Source organism: Humulus lupulus, chromosome 4, assembly GCF_963169125.1.
Source record: "Humulus lupulus chromosome 4, drHumLupu1.1, whole genome shotgun sequence".
NCBI lineage: Eukaryota > Viridiplantae > Streptophyta > Magnoliopsida > Rosales > Cannabaceae > Humulus > Humulus lupulus.
In genome coordinates, this window is record NC_084796.1 from 72534543 (window position 1) to 72553167 (window position 18625).

General features: G+C 37.2%; 1 protein-coding gene across 1 annotated transcript; it reads right to left on the reverse strand.

Annotated features, from left to right (window-relative positions):
• Nucleotides 1-6726: 6726 nt before the first annotated feature.
• Nucleotides 6727-8813, reverse strand: LOC133830555 (protein EMBRYO DEFECTIVE 514). Its single transcript, XM_062260542.1, has 2 exons — nucleotides 8363-8813; nucleotides 6727-7260 (listed from the first exon to the last, which is right to left on the reverse strand). Exons 1-2 carry the CDS (start codon nucleotides 8711-8713, stop codon nucleotides 6940-6942), a joined length of 672 nt encoding a protein of 223 aa, XP_062116526.1. The 5' UTR covers nucleotides 8714-8813; the 3' UTR covers nucleotides 6727-6939.
• Between the last annotated feature and the right edge of the window lie 9812 nt (nucleotides 8814-18625).

Here is an 18625-nt window from a genome sequence, read left to right on the forward strand (position 1 = left end):
GAAGATGAAATACACGAGATTCACAAGAAGAATCAAAGGTTGGAGACCACGCTAGAAAACATGCAAGAGTTGTTGAACGGCCTGCTAAAAGGGAAGCCAAGCATGCCCCTTCCCAAGCATAAGGAGAGAGATCATAGGAGAAGGGAAACCACCATCCCCATGAACGATGGGAGAACCCAACTTTACATTAGCAACACTTCTCGGCCAAAGCAGCACGAAGGCCCTGCGCCAACAAGGCACCTCAAAGAGCAGAGGCGGAGGGATGATGCTAGTTATGGGAACGAAACAGAAGTCCCATCTAAGGAAGCACCCCGTAACCTAAGAGAGAAGCTCAATAGGAGAACGTTATACATGAGGACAACACCTGATATGGGGAAAGAGAAGGACACGAGGAAAGAGAAGTCCAACCCATCTGACCTAAGGGACTCCTTGAATAAAAGGAGACAAGAGCTGGACACCAAAAATGAGAAGCCTTCGAAGCAAAATAGTCACTGCGTCTGGGGGGCACATGGTTGACGACGAGTTCGACTACGAGTCTCCTTTCACAGGAGAAATTCAGGTTGAGAGACTCTCTACCAACTTCAAGGAGCCTCACATGACTTTGTACAAGGCACTACAAACCCTAAGTATCACTTAGATGCTTTCAACGACCTGATGAAGTTAAGGGGGGTCAGTTGTAGGGAAAGATGACATTGCTTCACCGTCATACTCAAAGGAGTTGTGTACTAGTGGTTATAAAGATTAGGGCTAGGAACCACCAGGTTATGGCAGCAATTCTCTGATGAATTTGTTCAACAACACCATGCGGTCCATGATTATGCTAGGTCGGGTACTAGCCTCGCTAACATAAAGCAAGGAGAGAGTGAAAGCCTGAAAAGCTATATCAATAGATTCAATATGGAATCCGCTAAAGTGGGAAGCTTAACTAGAGCTGAGCTCAAGATGGCTATCACGGCAGGAGTTCGCCCATGAAGCAAATTATGGGATAACATGCTCAAAAGAGAGGTCGCAAACTTACATGACTTCTTCAAAAGAGTGTAGAAGTATATTAGAGTTCAAGAAGGGCATGAGAACCTAAGGGCAGGGGGAAGCGAACCTTCACCTAATCCTTCTATTGGCAATAACCCGAGTGATGTTAAAAAGAAAAGAGTTTTTGAAGGACTGAAGAACGAGCATCAAAGGAAGCATAAGTGCGACGATGAACTCAAGTACGCACCATATACCTTCTATACGGAACTGAGAGATACAAGGGAACATATTTTCCTCACAAACAAAAATTAGGTCCCATTCAAGATACCTCCGGCAATGAAGAAGGACCGATCCCAAAGGAACCCCGGCAAGTATTGTCAGTACCACAAGGATATAGGCCACACCACAGCAGAGTGTACCCATTTAAAGGTAGAAATCGAAGAGCTCATACGTATGGGACACTTGGGCAGGTACGTTTAAAGGGAGAACCCAAGACCAGAGGAGAGACTAGCCTCACCACGAGCTCAAGAATGAGCCCCGGAGGTGCTAGGGGAAGTTAGAACCATATTTGGATGAGAGTCAAGAAAAGAAAGAGAATGATACATCCGAGAGGCCAAGCAAAGCCCACCTCCTTACACATTGAACTTAGATCAGCATCCCCTAAAGAACATTAAAGGGGAAAATGATTGAATAACTTTCACAGAGGAAGACGCCAGGTGTAGAGTCCCAGAATGTTTACTTGGTTAGCTAGATAGTTAATAGTAGTTATAGTATTTTAGATTTCGTGGATTTTGGTTCAAACCGGGACTTAGTTGGAAACTCATAGCAACAATTATGGATTTTATAAGTTTAATATATAGTTTATGAATATTAATTATAACATAAGGTTTGATTAATATTGCTGGTCCTAGATATATTATGTATTATACTATAAGGTTTAGATAGAATTAATAAGATCATGACACTTGTCGTGTGCAAGTTTATTTAAGGATTTAACTATAGTTTAAATAAAAGAAAGTTCTAGAAAACTATAGGACCTTCCAAGACCATTTAGAGCATGACATTTGTCATAGTCTTGTTTATTTGAGGAATTAAGCATTTTTAAGTGGATAAGTCAAAAATAGAAGTTTCTCAAAGCTCTAGACCCTTCCAGAACTTGCTGGAATCTCGTTTTACTCAGTCAAAGTAGTTATCCCATTCAAATTATGCTGAAAAAGTGCAATTACATGTTTAAAATATTCACATATACCGATATATCCCAGCAAGGGAGCCAATATATCGCCTAACGGAGGATACGAAAAACATGTTGGCATTGCACAAATGTACGAACGGAGGCTCGGGACTAGGGCAGAGCCGATATATCGCCATATAGGGGCGATATATTTCCCTTAGTGTGATTATTTTTTAAACTTTTGTTTTTAAATTTTTAAAATAAGCCTTAACTACTTAGACCTGCCTCTAAACGTTTTGACCGAATCATAAGCCTCTGATTGACAAATATTCAAATATTTTCAATTAATATTCATTATTTTTATTCAAATCAAAAAGGGTTTAGTTTCACTCCTTACCTCTATAAATAGGACCTAGTACCCAACCATTCCTCTCATTCTTCAAGCTGTGCTCAGAGCCTCCAAGGTGCTAGTGTTACCATAGAGTGATAAACACTTGGGTTGGGAAAAAGCTTTGTCATTCTTAAGCTATATAAAATACTTGGGAAGTGAGGTTTAGTGTATTTCGGTATTGAAGTTAGACCAATCCATAAGGTCAGCTGAGGTATTCCTATTCTTTAAATCCAGTTCTTTAAAATTCTTTAGTTTTCTTAGTTTCTTTTATTCAGATCCTAACTTTTGTTATTGGTTCTTGATTAGGTTCTTGAAAATTAAAGATCTTTCTTGGTAAGTTTCTTCTTGAATGTTTAGTTTCCACATTTATTCTTTACTCTTTAGAAATACTCACCATTCTTATTGTTGGTTTTAGGAGTGTTCCAAGTCCCGCATTTGTTCTCAAATATCCCGGTTTTGGTAAGGAAAATGTGATAGATTTTATATGCTTATATGTTATGATTATGCTATAATATGTTATGTTATGATATATTATGATATGTTCTGATATATATGTTTTTGGGGCTTATAGTTGCTTAAATAGCAAACCCCAATACTTTTATGTTTCTTGGTGCTTATAGTTGCTTAGCTAGCAAACCTCAATGTATTTTGAGGCTTATAGTTGCTTCGCTAGTAAACCCCAATGTTTACCATGTACATGGGTTAGAATTGTGATATATGTTTTATAGTATATGTTTTTCTTATAGTTGTATGCTTATGTTTTATGTTATATATGTTAGTATATTTTCCTTGTTGGGCATTAGGCTCACTCCTTTTTCTTTTAGTGTGATGCAGGAAATTAGATACGGAGGCAGGAGGATTCTTGGTGGCTTGACTTGTGTATTGAGGACGAATGGAATGAATGGGCTGCGCGTCGATCGAGGATGACGTTATTTTTAGTTTTTTTAATTATATTTCTATGTATTTTCTGCATTTAGTTATGTAAACAATCTTCTTTAGTTTAAAATTATATTTTATGTGTTTAAACAATGGGTACCCATACAAAAATTCTATTTTACCTTGTAATTTCCACAATATTATGTTGAAGTTTTTATAAAGTTATTATTATCTTATGTATATGTTCTTCATAGTAATAGTTGTGTTTAGTAGTTATAATGGTCCAAGGTCTTAGAATAGTTGGGTCATTCACCAAGGGCGTGCACTTCCCCCACAACGATTCTCTGGTGTTGACTGTCCAACTAGCCAATATGAGAATACACCGATCTTGTGGACAACGGTAGTTCGGTAGATATGTTAAATTGCTCAGCCTTAGAGAAGATGGGCCTGGGCATCAGGAATCTGAAACCATGGAGCACCTCCCTATATGGGTTCACTGGGGACTCGGTACAAACTTTAGGAACGAATGAGTTAGCCTTCACCCTGGGAAAGCAACCCAAGGAAACCACTGTCATGTCAAATTTTATCATAGTCGATTGTGCCTCAACTTTCAATGTGGTATAAGGGAGACCTTCCCTGAGAGAATTGAAAGCAGTGACCTCAGTCTATCTCATAGCGGTTAAGTTCCAAACCCAGGAGGAGTGGCATGCTTGAAAAGAGAACAAGGAGAAGTCAGGGAGTGTTACAACACCCTCCTCAGGACAACTGCCAAATCACGGGAACCTAAGGCAATGATGATCCATGGGGAACTAAACCCACAAAAATTAGACCCCAAAGTCACTTAAGAAATCAGAACTTGAGCCAATGAGAGAAAGATAGATGAGTTACGCACTAAAATCCAGAAGTTAAAAGAAACGATGCAAAAAATGTTAGAGGTTCTCAATTGCATGGCACAAGCAAAGTCCGATGTGCCTTTTGCCAAGTATGTGAGGGAAGAACAAGGAGGAAAAGAAATGACCACTCCTATTGGCAATGGAGGGATCCAACCTTCAAGAAACCACTCCCCATGCTTAGAGCACCGCAGAAGTTCTACGTCAAAAATACGACAAAGAAAGTGGGAGCCAACGCATGGTGCGAACACCCCTACATCCAGAAAGACATCAGTCAATGAGGAAATCAGATTCCAACGCAAGGAAGAATGAGTGAAAAGAAACAAAGTCCTCCCAAATCCTCCCATGAAGGATATTATAACACAAATTGTACCCGCCATCGACCTTTTGAGTTCATTAAGTGTGAGGAGGAAAGGGCTGGATACGACCATACAGGATCTTAGAAGTAGGATAGCAGTCGCGTAAAGAGAAAGGCTGAGAGCCAAGAGTCTAATAAAATTTCTCAACTCTCAATGGAGAAACCAGCAGAGCCTCTCCCATCCCACCTCAAAGAAACGCACTCCAAGGAACCACGCACGATGCGTTATGAAAGGGAATCATACTGGCAACACCGCGCCTCCCATGGCTACGCAATATCCACTGGGAACCTTGTGTATGTAAAGCAAGAGGAAGGTGAAAGTTTGAGGAAGTATATTCAATGCTTCAGTGTAGAGATAGCTAAAGTGGAAAGGTTGTCAAAGGATGAGCTTAAATTGGCCATCACCGCAGGAATACATCCGAAGAGTGAAATGTGGGAAAGTATGCTCAAAAGGAAAATAAAAGACATGGGTGACTTCTACGAAAGAGCCCTAAAGTACATCCGGGTGGAAGGTGACCATGACCACCTGGGGACAGGTAGGTCGGGGTAGTGCTTCAATCCACCCTGCAAAACACCCGTGAACGCTCGAAGAAACTAAAAAACACTGCAACATCCTACATCAATGACCCACAAAACCTTGGAAGCTTTGACATCGATCATTGCAGGGGCAAAGAAATCTACAAGGTAACCTAAGCAGTTTGCACCTAGGAAGGAATATCTAATTCCTTCCTCACACAAGTGCTTATATAACTCACATACACTCATTGTCATCCAAAATTGTCAAAGTGTATGTTGATAACAGAATGACGAAAGTGCTTGATGGAATAAATCCTGCCAACCACTTGGGTGGGGGGGGAGAAAAAACAAAATCTTGCAAGGCATCTCTTGAATTCATGAGGATTAGATACCCTTATTGATATCAAGGGAGCCAAAAGGTTTTACAAGGATAACCTCCTAATAAAGGCTAATACATCCACGGGGGGTAAGGCCTCAAGAAGAACGTCCACCAATAAGTCTAGAGGGACCACCAAGCCATCTAGCCAAAAAATTATATTAAAAGAGACGTTTGTAAAAATAGTATTATGCATAATGATGAGAAGAACGCTTCTTGCACAAAATAACAAGCACACGCAAAAACTATAAAAGGATGGCGAAAATTCAAAGGGTTAACATGTTCTTACAAAATAAAATATAGTCAAGGTGTGTTTGAAAGACTATAGTCATCATGTCCAAGACGACATAAACAATTTCTCATAAAAGTAGGGCTTATCAAAGTTCCTTACACACAATGTCAAAAGAGGACGACAAAGGCTCGGGAGGCCAATACATCCTCACAACCACTATAAAAATAAAAAGGAGTAGCCAAAGCCCAAAAGGCTAACACACCCTTAATAAAGACAATCATTCACACAAAGCAAGCTAGACAACTCCAAAGCAAGAGAAATCAAAGTTGGGGTTAATGTTTCACACCATAAAAAGAAGATTCTTTATGGCATCATCCTCAATCTTCGCATGAGCAACCTCTAGCGAGCCAGCCTTTGCCTCCAATGAAGCAATTGTGGACATATCAAAGTCCCATAATGAAGAAAAAAGTGAGATTCTCAAAGTCCTCTTATAAAGAAAGAAGTCGACTTCTTAATAATTATATTAATAAAAATTTAAATATTATAAAATATCTTTATTATAATAATATGTAATACATAATCTTAATTTTTATTAAAATATTTATAAGATGTGATTTAAATAATATCATGCATAAAAAGTTTTATAAGGTGTAATTTAAATAATATTATGAATGTTTTGTAACTTAAATAGAGTATTTTGTATTATTAAGAGTTATTATATTTTTTTTTTTTAAATCATAAACAATATTTGATTAATTTTTCTTTATTGTTTATATTTTTAAAATTTATATAGCAATCATATAGACATAATAAAAATTATTAATAGTTCTAATAAAAGTCTTTCAGCATTCCCTTAAAAAAAACTATATACCTCTTACCAAATTATGAACTTTGTTTTTCACCATTGTTAAACCACCTCAAAGAAGAATTAACATACTAGAATCATATGGCCCATAATGATGTCAATCATAATTCAGAATAAGAAATTAATTAATGTCAAAATTTTGCATACTACAATAGTTTTTGCTCAATAGATAAGGAAAAGCAGCTACCTATTATTCCTCTTTTTCTTTTTCTTTTTCATTTTTTTTTTTAAAAAAACCCCTTCAAATCTTTCAAGGTCATCTAATCTCCAGCTCCTGTGAACTAGAGATGATACTTCAGTTTCTAGATCTGCCTCTCCAGTTTCCACGCCCACCACCACGCCCGCCACCACCCCTTCCACCACGACCCTTTCCACCGCCTAATGCTCTATTGGCATCGGGTTTAATTTTCAGGTCTTCTGGCAAAGGCAGAATATGATCAACACACTTGCGGAAGCTAAAATCATCAGTAGATTCATCATTTCGAATGAGGAAGAAGCATCTACTCTTCCACATTGGATGGAATCGAACTTGAAAAGCTTTAACCCCTCCGCCAATCTTTTTATCTGACTCTGTGTGGCCCTTCTTAAGCAAGTCAAGCAGAACCATGTGCTCGTACTGCCAATACAGAAAAGACATCAGTCACACAAGTGTAAATGATAAAACCAGCCCGTGAAAAATAGCATTGCAGTAACCACATGGCACTTGATGCCACCATTTAGATCCACAAATTTCTAAAGTCTACAAGAGCATTAAATTTAGACATTATTTTACATATAAATAATACCCTTTATTAACTAGGCTCTTCGCCTAATTTTATGCAAGCAAGTTTCACAAGACTAAATCTTGCAGGTTGGTGGTGAGAAATGCTTTTACTTTCATCCCATCATGGATTTTTTAAAATAACAAATTACCAATACCACTATATAGTAGGCAAGACCTTTCAATTCTACACCAATCTAGAAGAATAGAATTTTATCAACCAGACTATAAATGAGAATTGGTATATATATATTAACATTCTGATTCCTTCATATGCACATAAAACTACAGAATAGTGAAAAGTAGCCATGCTCAAAAAATTTCAGTTCTTGCACTCAACTCTGATCATTGAACCCAATACATATTTTGGTGTTTCTATGGCAAATGGAAACGAGTTAAACTCAATTTCACAATTATTATTGCATCAAATAAAGCAATACCAAGCATTTTGATATGAATTATTACACCACCTACTTTGCTCACAGAATATAAAGTTATTCATTACTCTCACAACCCTTCTGTTTTGCTGATTCTCAGTTTCCTTAAATGACTCAAAGAAACAAAATCCAAAGCCATAAAGTTCTGAACACTAATCGCGTTAAATCCTAGCATTGAGCTCAAACGTAAAATACTTTTACTTAGGAAGAGCAAAAAGTTCAGAATTTTCTAAGAGAATATACAGAGCACAAAATCCCCACTCAAAAAGATGAACTCAAGAACAAGTGAAAACAATGCCTGATTTCGATTTTGTGAGAACAGAGTCCTAAGAAAACATAGTTATGTTTCTCAAATTACAATCAATAAACAACTATCATAGACTAGACCAATTTAATCATAACAACTCATCAGATATATTTCTAACCATCGTACCAAGTCATTAGTAACACCAACAAACTAATATTCTTAGCAAACAATCAGAGTTAACAACCAAAGAGACAGAAGAACAAAAAGGAATTACCTCGTTAATGTTAATATTAGGAGGCCAGTAGTGCAAAAACTTGAAAAAGTAATCAAACATTTCAACCGATGATCCGAAAGTCTTCGGACCTAATTCAACCGGACTCGGTTGTTGCTCATCTCCCTCTCCCAACTTCTCTAAGCGTTCTTCCTCCACGGACTTCTCGCCCTCACCCACCTTCTGCTTCTTCGAAACTACATCGTTTTCTTCTTCCCTCGCTCGCTTCGAGTTGGGGTCTCCATTGGTGGCGGGCTCATCGGCCGCGGCGGTTTCCTTAGAAACCTGGGCGGGCTCTAGGTCCATCTCCTCGGCAGCCGAGTTGGGATGCTCGGAGTTTGTCTCTTCCGCCATTACTGTGATACGTTTGTGCTTGATGATGGCAGAGAAAGAGGAACCTTAAACCCTAGGATGAATTTTTCCTATCTCTGTTTCGCTCAAAACTAACGTAGAACCCTAGGAATGTTGGCTTCTTTATAATTTCGGAAAATTACATAAAATATTAAAAAAAAAAATTATATTTTTACAGTCAAATTTTTTTATTTTTTTATTTTTTTTTTAGTTTTACAGTTTTAAGAAAAAACTTATATTTCTTAAGGTTTTTAGGGTTGATATTTAGTTGTTCTAGTGAGTTGTTTTTAAGTAATTTTTTAATTTTTATTTTTCTAAAATCATTGATTTTATAATTATGAAACTTTGAAAATATATTTTTTTCTTTTAGCTTTAGTGCATATTTTTGAAAAAAAAATAAAAACAGTAAAAAAATAAAAAAAATAAAAAATTTGTATTTAAAAAAAAATCTCTTATTATAATAAGGTATAGCAAGTACAATATTTTTATTCGGAAACTAATTAAAGACTAATTGGCCTACCCAATATTTTTATTTTGTAACACTAATATTTACTTAATTTTTTATCAAGAAAAAGAATTAGTTGTATCCTCACCCACCCGCATCAAGAATTTATTAGAACTTCTTGTTCATATGTGTCCTTTTCGAGAGCTAAAGGAGATGGAAAAAGACTTGTTTCATGTCTTGCCAATGAGTATGGCTAATAGGGTACCAATGTTGTCCAACACTACTTAATATAACATATCGTTATTGCGTTATTGCTGCAATTTAGTATTAAATCTCACATATTTTAAAATATAATATGTGTGACCCGGATACTACATTGCATCAATCAATGTTAGTTGGTGTTGGGCACCATGGGTATACCAAGTATGAGGGTATCCAAATAGTCTACCAAGTATGAGGGTCCACTCTTTTAAGTTTGTCATCCCTCAAAACTCAAGAGATGACGTGACAAATTATAAAGCGGCACATGGCATCACAAGTCATGGAAAAACGACAAAGTATTGAAAAAAGACTGATGAGCAAAAAATGATAGGTAAAGGACCTATAAGGAAGTCGACTGGGCCTAGACCCCCTAGGGGTGGTCGGCCTGACCCCAACCCCTAGGGATGGTCGGCTTGACCCCAAACCCTAGGGGTGGTCGCCCTGACATGCTCAAGAGCTACATGGGTGGTCGACCCACCCTATTCTTCATAAGGTGGTCGGCCTAAACTCCAAAATACACTTTGCTGGATAAAGTTCACTCTCGTTCAAGCTGAAATCAAAAGGACTAGCACCCAGAAGATCAGTAGGCCAAGCACCCAGAGGGTCAACAGGCCTAGCTCCCAGAAGGTCATCAGGCCTAACACCCATAAGATCATCAGGCCTAGCACCCAAGCTCTAAAGGGTCATCGGGCCTAGCACCTAAGTCTCATAGACCAACCAAGACTTAGCGTTTTCTCAAAGGTTTCAATCATGCATCATCAACCACGATCCAAAGAAACAACGAGAAGACCCACAATCTCATAATCATGGGGAGGTGGACACGTTTCTCCACTCACAATGATCGTGTACCAAACCACGATCCCTCGTCTTGTTGATCATGTAACGGCCCCTGGGTATTATAAATAAAGGACCTAGGGCTTCATAAAAGGGGATCTTTGGATCTTTTTTGGGGGAACGATTTTGAGATAGATATTTTCTGAGGAGAAACTCTCGACAAATTAGTAACTAGTGAATACCTCAGTTCATCCGTGTAATTGTCTATCGAGTGATTCAATACTAAAGACTAAGTGGATTAGGTTACTATTATTCATCAGAACAGAGCTGAACCACTATAAAATGTATGTGTGTTTGTGTAAGATATTTGTACTCTGTCGTATATTATTCATTTCGTTCAAAAGGTGTCGTATACAGTACATATGATTGTTGACCAATTTCACAGGTCAACAAAGTTGGATATTTCGATAAAAAAAAGTAATACTTGTTAAGGTTGATGCCCTAAAAGCATGTACAAATACATTTTACATTAGAAACATTCTGTAACATCCCAACTCCAGGGATCGTTACAGTGTGCCTTGTAAATAGTACTAAACTCGTTAATCGAGTCATTTGGCCAAAAACGTGTAACTAAGTATGATTAGCAGTTTAGGGATTTAAAAATTTTGGTTAAGATATAACGTTTCATTAGAATGTTTATTATATACATTGGGATCCTAAAAATATAATTTAAAGGTCTATTACAAGAAAAAATTTACAACCAGCCGATCTAAGCAGCAAATTAGGGTTAAACCTTAGTTCCCCTTCAAACCTCGGCCGTGGTGGTCAAGCAGCTGCATATGTACACATCGTCACCTAAGCTCTCCAACTCAAGGATGGTCCAGCTTTCTTTTGCCTTTACCTGCACCACATAGCACCTGTGAGCCGCAGTCCAGCCAGAAAACTCAATACGCTCATGAACAGTTATAACATGTCATCAAATCATAAGGCACACGCCTAGTAGATATAGCCCTAGTCAAGCAGGCAAATGAATTCACGTAACAATGGGTATCCGGGATAAACAATCCTGCCCTCCTGAGTTGGCGACTATCAAGTCAGTCTCAATCAGATAAGTGATTTAACACTGGTGGTTCTAGTAACCATACCGGGCTGATAGCCCTGAATAAAAGAGTGACAGTGGTACAAGTCACTAAAGTGGTGTAACGCCCTGGATAGCCAAGACCGTTACATTGTGTGTTTATAAAGTGTCAGACTTGCTAATCAAGTCGTTTAATTGAAAGCGTGTCATCGAAACTGTAAAGGAACTAGGGTTTAAGATGTTTTGGTCTCAAAAGTCACATTTTCATTAAGAAACATTATTCTTTACACGGGATCCCAAAAAGATACAAGTTAAAGATCGTTTACAAAAGTTATAAGGTTCTGATACGATAACAAGCCGTACTAAGGCAAAACAATTAGTTAGGCAATTCCCGTCCTGATCCACTCCTCGACCATGGCGATCAAACAGCTAGCTATGTACATTCCACCTCGGAGCTCTCCATCTCAGGCTTGGTCCAATCTTCCTCTGCCTTTACCTGCACCATGTAGCACCCATGAGCCAAGGCCCAGCAAGAAAACACAACAACAGAGCATAAGCAATCAATAGACAAATCCATTTCTCACATCGCATCACAAGTTCTCAAACATATAATCATTCAGCATGACCAAGTATTCAACATACTAAGCATATCAATTCATATCACATATCACTTCACAAATGATAACTAGGGCTAGCGCTCTGAGGCTGCTCCCTCCGTTATCCCACTGACTCTGGCTCGCTTAAGCCGAGCTCAGTGAATATTAAGCTGTCCTCGGCTACCAGTGGCCAAGCCGCGCCCTATGCGCAAATACTATGTACGACACTCTTAGGCCGCTTTTACATGTCCCATGGCGTAATACCATCATTGACACGATACAATTCTCGGGAGCACTTAGTCCCATCACAAACATATGATCGGGTGCAGTTTTCTTACCTTTCAATTCACTAGCTTTGATCCCTCGACTCCTTGACCATGATCCCCCCTCGAGCCCTAGCGCTCACCTAAACACAACCATGGACAAAGTCATCATCAATCCTCAAGTCCAAAACCTAGCCTCGGGGCCAATCTCGAGCCCCCGGGAAGTCCTAGTTCCACCAAACAAGGTGGTGGAATCAAACCCCAAACCCTTGGTCAAAAACCCTTGCAAATAACCCTAAAATCCCTTTCTGAAAACAGGGTAGCGCTACAGCGCTCATGGGAGGGCGCTACAGCACTACAAACAGAAGCAAAACCCTATCAGCAAACTTGGCCTAGCGCTACAGCGCCCAAAGGCTAGCGCTGTAGCGCTAGTCACAGACTAGCCAACGCCAGTTTTTCCCTCCTGCGATTTTCCTCGAACCAACCTCAAACAAAACTCTTCCAAATCTTTCCCAACCTCAAAAACAACCTTATAACCATACTCCACTCATCCCAAGCACCCCAAATACCTAGAACTCAAGCACATGCATCCCCAAACTCAAAATTCACCATAGCCACTCCTAAACACTAAAACTCAGCAGAAACCAGCTGAACAACAAAGTTAGAGTTAAGGGTTTATACCTTTGGTGGAATTTCGACCTCAAGTTGCCTCAAGACTTCCTTGGCTTGCTCCTCCTCAGCCTTAGGCCTGAATTCCCTAAAGTTTCCATCCAATTCAACTTAAACACCATAACTCAAAAACCATAAACAGAAACTGAAGAACTCTAAAGTCTTACCTCAAGTGTTGATGAACTCTTGCTAAACCTTTGCCAATTTCTCAATCCTAGGTTAGGATCCTTGATGCTTAGTTTATCCCAGCTCTCCTCTGAGCTTTACTCCAGAAATCCTAAAAAAACAGATGAAGGAAATATAAACCGACGTAGAAGACTCACTCTGTTTTTCTCTCTTTCTTTTCCTTTCCTTTTCCTTCTTTTTCAGACTTCTACCCTTCTCTACAATTCCCACTAACATAAAACCTCAGCATATCTATTCCTTACATGCCAAATGACCCTAATGCCCTCCCCTTTATTTCTAATCCTTTAGTCCACTTAAGGGCATTTTAGTCATTTTACCCAATTCCCGCTAACTCCTCGAGTGTCTCTAATATTTCCCGCTTAATTCCCAATACCTAACCAATCACCACTAATATTCCTCAATGTCATAATAGACCCCAGTATACACACTAAATTCCCATTTATACCCCTAAGCTCACCCCGAGCCGGGTATAAATCCCCGCCATGACTTTTCGCTACTTTGCTCACTAAGATCGTCTCGAGTCACAAATCGCAGATATATCCACATAATAATGTGGTCTCGACAGTTATCACATATATCAAAGTAGTTATGCCCATAATGGCCAAAATTACAATTATGCCCCTCTAACCTACTCAGGGCCTACATGCATACTAGTACACATATTCATGCATCTCAAATATTCAAATAATCATATAACATGCTTTAAATCATAATCATGCATCTTAATCATTAAAACCTCACATAATTCCCATTACACCCTCCAGGAACACTAATCCAGGCCCTTAAGCCTTATTAGCAAATTTGGGTCGTTACAAGTGGGTTCCATTCACAATATAAATAAGTGATCCTTTCACTAGCTTAAACAGGATAGGTGCATGATGATTAGTCACCAACATAACCTTCCTCGTGACCCTAGAGTCATAACCATGGAACACTGTTCCTTAGCCATGTGACAAGCAGTCACCTAGGCCTTAGGCCCTAGCTCTGAGTAACTAGTCCTAGACTAGCCAAGCGCTTATAATTTTCATCGACCTTCGGGTCGGTCCAGCATTAATGCTCCTAGAGTCATTCAACACTCATATCGATTAGATCTAATCTTCATTCGGACCTACGTTCAAGACGCTTATGCCGTTTCTGACTCTTAGGTCAGTATCCCTGACTAGTCAGTACCATATACAAGTAAACAATGCCACCAAACATATATCATATGTCAAATATCCAAATACAGGGCATTCAACATGCTTACTCAATAATTACTAGCACAATTAGGATCATGCATAAACACATAGGCTCAAGCTCTGAACAATCTCATACTCAATATTCATAGCATGCCCTAATCACATGTTTATTGTGCATTACATGCATCACATTTAGACATCCAACGAGCATCAAGAATAACCATGCATGTCACATATACACAGAGTGCAGTTTTCTTACCTCGGGTTCGAGCAAAAATTAGTAAAAGAATGACCCTTGAGAACGATCAATCCTTTGATCCTTTAGCGGTCACCTAGTCATAACCAAATATGAAATCCCATCAATAAAATAAATCATGAAAAGGTTTATAATCTAAAACCACACTCCTGGGATCCATCCCGCACTCTCGGGACTCTTAATCTACCCAAACGGGGTAAAAGAACCAACCCCCAAGCCTTAAAAGTCATCCCGAGCCCTAAAATAGGCTTGCTGGAAAATTCATTAGCGCTGGGGTGCTGCCTAATGGTGCTGGGGCACTGCCCCAAAGTCAGAGAACCCCAGAATCTGCCCTGCCTAGTGCTGGGGCACCATCAGCAAACCAGAGAAAATTATGGTATTCTCCCTTGCGATTTCCCTTGAAAAACAAACCTCCAAACCAATCCCAAACATCATCAAAACATCAAATTCAACCCCCAAACCTTATCTACATCACACCCTCATCAAAACCCAAGCAACCAAACTCAAAAACTTCCATTAATTCCCAACTAACACATCAAAATCCTCAACTGAAAACTTATTAGAAAAACAGAGTATAACAAGGTTTTCATGGATGAATTTCCTTACCACAAGCTTGACTTAGATCCCCTTCAATGATTGAACCAAAGTCCTAAGCCCTCAAGCCTTGCTCTCCTAACTTGGATCCTCAAATTAGCTCTCAAAAATTGAAAGGAAGAAGGAGAGAAAAAGAGAAAATGATGAACGGTTTGAAGGAGGAAGTGGTGCTCTGTTTTGGTTCAACCTTCCATAGCCATCTAATGGCTAAATACAACCTTATGGTGAAAAGACCATATTGCCCCTAAGTCTAATTAAAACCCTTAACAGCCACCAAGGGCAAAACCATCCTTTCCTGCCTATCTCGTTAATTATAATTAACACCCTCCAATTCCCGTTATTCTCGATATTCTCAAATACCAATAATTCATATCCCGTTACCCTCTAATTCCCGGCAACATTCTAATCACCAAATTACCCCGAGACTCACTCCGAGCCCCGAACTTAATCCCGTTATGACTAGACCGAAAACTTGCATTCCATGATCGTCTCATGCTGAATGGCTCGAACCAATCCACATATAATGTGGTATTATTTATAATTCACCCACATGCATGAAAATACACAATCACGCCCTTAACTGGCCAAATTACCAAAATGCCCTTATAATAAAAAATGAACCCATATGCATGCATTTACCATCATATAATAATATAATTCACATAAACATGCATATAATCATTAAATATCATAATAAATAAATTATGGCCCTCCCGGCCTCCTAATCAAGGTCCTAAACCTTATTAGGAAATCTGGGGCATTACACATTCCTCCTAGAGTACTTGTTAATATGAATAACGAAAACTCCCTTATAGCTATTTCTGTACATTTAATGTACTCCACGGATAGAGGAATAATTAAAGTTGAGCATAGTAAAATAAGAGATTGAAAGATTTTGTTGAAATTTCTTAAAAAGCTAATCATAGGTTCTTCTCTCCATCGGAACAATAGGGTCGTTATGCTCATTACTAAACTTGTTGAAGATATGAAATAAAACTTGTTGGGGGGTTTTATGCCTTAATTAAAACTCAAATCCTTTGTAATCTCATTTATTATCAATAATAGTCAAAATCATTTTTTGACTTGGTCAATCACTTTGCTCACATGTTTTATTTTCATGATTATTTGTTTAATATAAACTTCTATTAAATCCCGAGCATATTGCTAATCTTATTTATAGTGACGTAATCACAGTGGAATATAAATATGATTATATGTTCAAAATAAGTTAATCCTAAGATTAGTTAGTGCACAGGATTTACACTGACTTCCCAATCTACGATATGATCTACTTACACATTATGGTGTTATGTTATTTCCAGAACATTAGCAAAGTAGATAAAATCGGATGTATTTGTTACGTCGGACTGGACCGATATTGACAGTTGATAAGATAAGTAAACATACCGTTATTATCTATTCTAGTCATATCATATAGTTGACCATAGGTCAATTCAATCTCAATTCTAAGTGGTTAGTATTATAACTGATTGTATTATTTGAGTTCTTTGACTTGTTCATTACCAGCTTACCCTATGGACTAGCCCATACTTACATCTTGGGAACTCGGTAGTATAATTGAGTGGGAGTGTTAATCATAGACATGAACACTTATAGCTTATGATGAAGAAGTGAAATGATGGTTTCCTTTTAGTTTGGTTCAAGGTGTTAAATGATAGAGATCTCATTTCAGTAATTAAATTAGTTTACTGAAATATCATTTATAAGGAACTAAGTGTTTTAAAGATAAAATACAATGACGGGTAAAAAAATATTTTAGTCCTATCTCATAGTAGATCGTCTATAGAGGATTGAGTGATAATTATGGTTGTAACAATGGATAATTAATAGCGTATCTATATTTTTTATAGAGCATTCTATGAATTCAAGAGTGCAATTCCGAGTCTATAGTGGAGTCACGAGGAATTAATAAGTTAGTAAATTTATTTGTTAGATTTATGATAACTTATTGGAGCATGATTTCATAAGCCCATGGTCCCCATTGTACCTTGGATAAAATCATCTTGATAGTCTCAATTAATTGATTTAATTATCAATTAAAATTATCAAAGTTGACCAGGTTAATTTTGGATAGTTTTACAGAGTTGTGTATTTTTTAGAAGAAAAGAGAAATTATGACAGATTTATTAATTAAGATAAATTGGTATCTAAATTAATAAATAAATTTAAATCAAGGTTCAAATTATAAATAATTAATTTGATAAAGGATTTAAATAATTATTTAATTAATTAAATCAATAGAAAATAATACATGCCTTGATTTTAAGTCCAATGGGCTTATAATCAAATGGGAAATTTCACGGGCCTAAAGCCCGTGATAATTTCTACCTAGGGCTTTAAAATGACTATTATTTTATTGATTTTTTAGTTAAATTAAATGGCCTAATTGAGTCTATAAAAAAATGCTTAGAGAGAAGTCATAAGTTAAGATTTCTGAGACGACTGATAAGTTTGATAAGTCATAAGTGAGATTTTCTGATAGTTTTAGATTCTCTCTAAACACAAGTCCTTTTCTAAGCCTCTTTGTTATTTTCTCTTCTTCTCTCTATATCTATCTCATGTGTTGAGAATTGTCCACACTAGTCTTGGTGATTCTAAGGATACATTGGAAGACTGTGAAGAAAATAGAAGATCGGTTCAGTTTCTTGATAATACTCTGCGACAGAGAGGATACAAGAGTTAGAGAAACTAAAAGAAGGATTCTTTCATTCCGCTGCGTATACTATAAGTATTCTTGTCTTTGTTTCTCTTTGAATTCAATTTTAGAAACATGTTCTAGGTTATCTCATATTAGTTTGTTTAATATTAGATCTACATGAAAATAAATAAAGATCCTGTATAAGTTTTCCTAACAACTGGCCTCAGAGCCTTTGGTAATCTTTATTTTCATGAATGAACATGTTTAAAATTGGATTATTTGATGTGTTTGAATAATTGGATGGTTTTCATGTTTTTATGAAGCATATTGATTTTATGTGAATTTTTGCAATTTTTAGGTTATTTTGTTGTGTTTTCTATGCTATTAATTTTTATATATGATTTATTTTGTGTAAAACATGTTAAAAATTAATTAGAAAATAGTTTTGATTTGAAAATTGCTCAAAAAAATTTGTTGAAAAATTTGAATCTGCGTGCTTTTGAACTATTTTGATGCATTTCTAAGTAATTTTCATCTTAAAGCCATGAATGTTTCTATACATTTCAGGGAATTAGAGTTGCGTTATTTTATTGTTTATTAAAGGGAATATACTTATTTGGTACCTTATGTTTTTACAAAGTATCATTTTAGTATCATCTGTTTTCAATAATGCTCATATTGTACCATGTATTTTAAAATCGTACATATTTAGTACCCTAAACTCAGATTTGATAGATAAAATTTTGTCAATTTAATCAAACTGCTGTCAATTATGTAAGTTACAAATTTAAATTTAATTACATAATTACATATAATTGATGACAGTTTGATCATATTGACAAAATTTTATCTATCAAATCTGAGTTTAGGGTACCAAATATGTACGATTTTAAAATACAGAGTACCATATGAGCATTATTGAAAACAGAGGGTACCAAAATGATACTTTCAAAAAA

What these genes read in the sequence shown, in the direction of transcription:
- LOC133830555 (XM_062260542.1), bottom strand. Translation starts at nt 8,713, where the DNA reads ATGGCGGAAGAGACAAACTCCGAGCATCCCAACTCGGCTGCCGAGGAG. An exon ending in CTAATATTAACATTAACGAG is followed by an intron (nt 7,261 to 8,362) that starts GTAATTCCTTTT and finishes CTGTATTGGCAG; the next exon opens with TACGAGCACATGGTTCTGCT.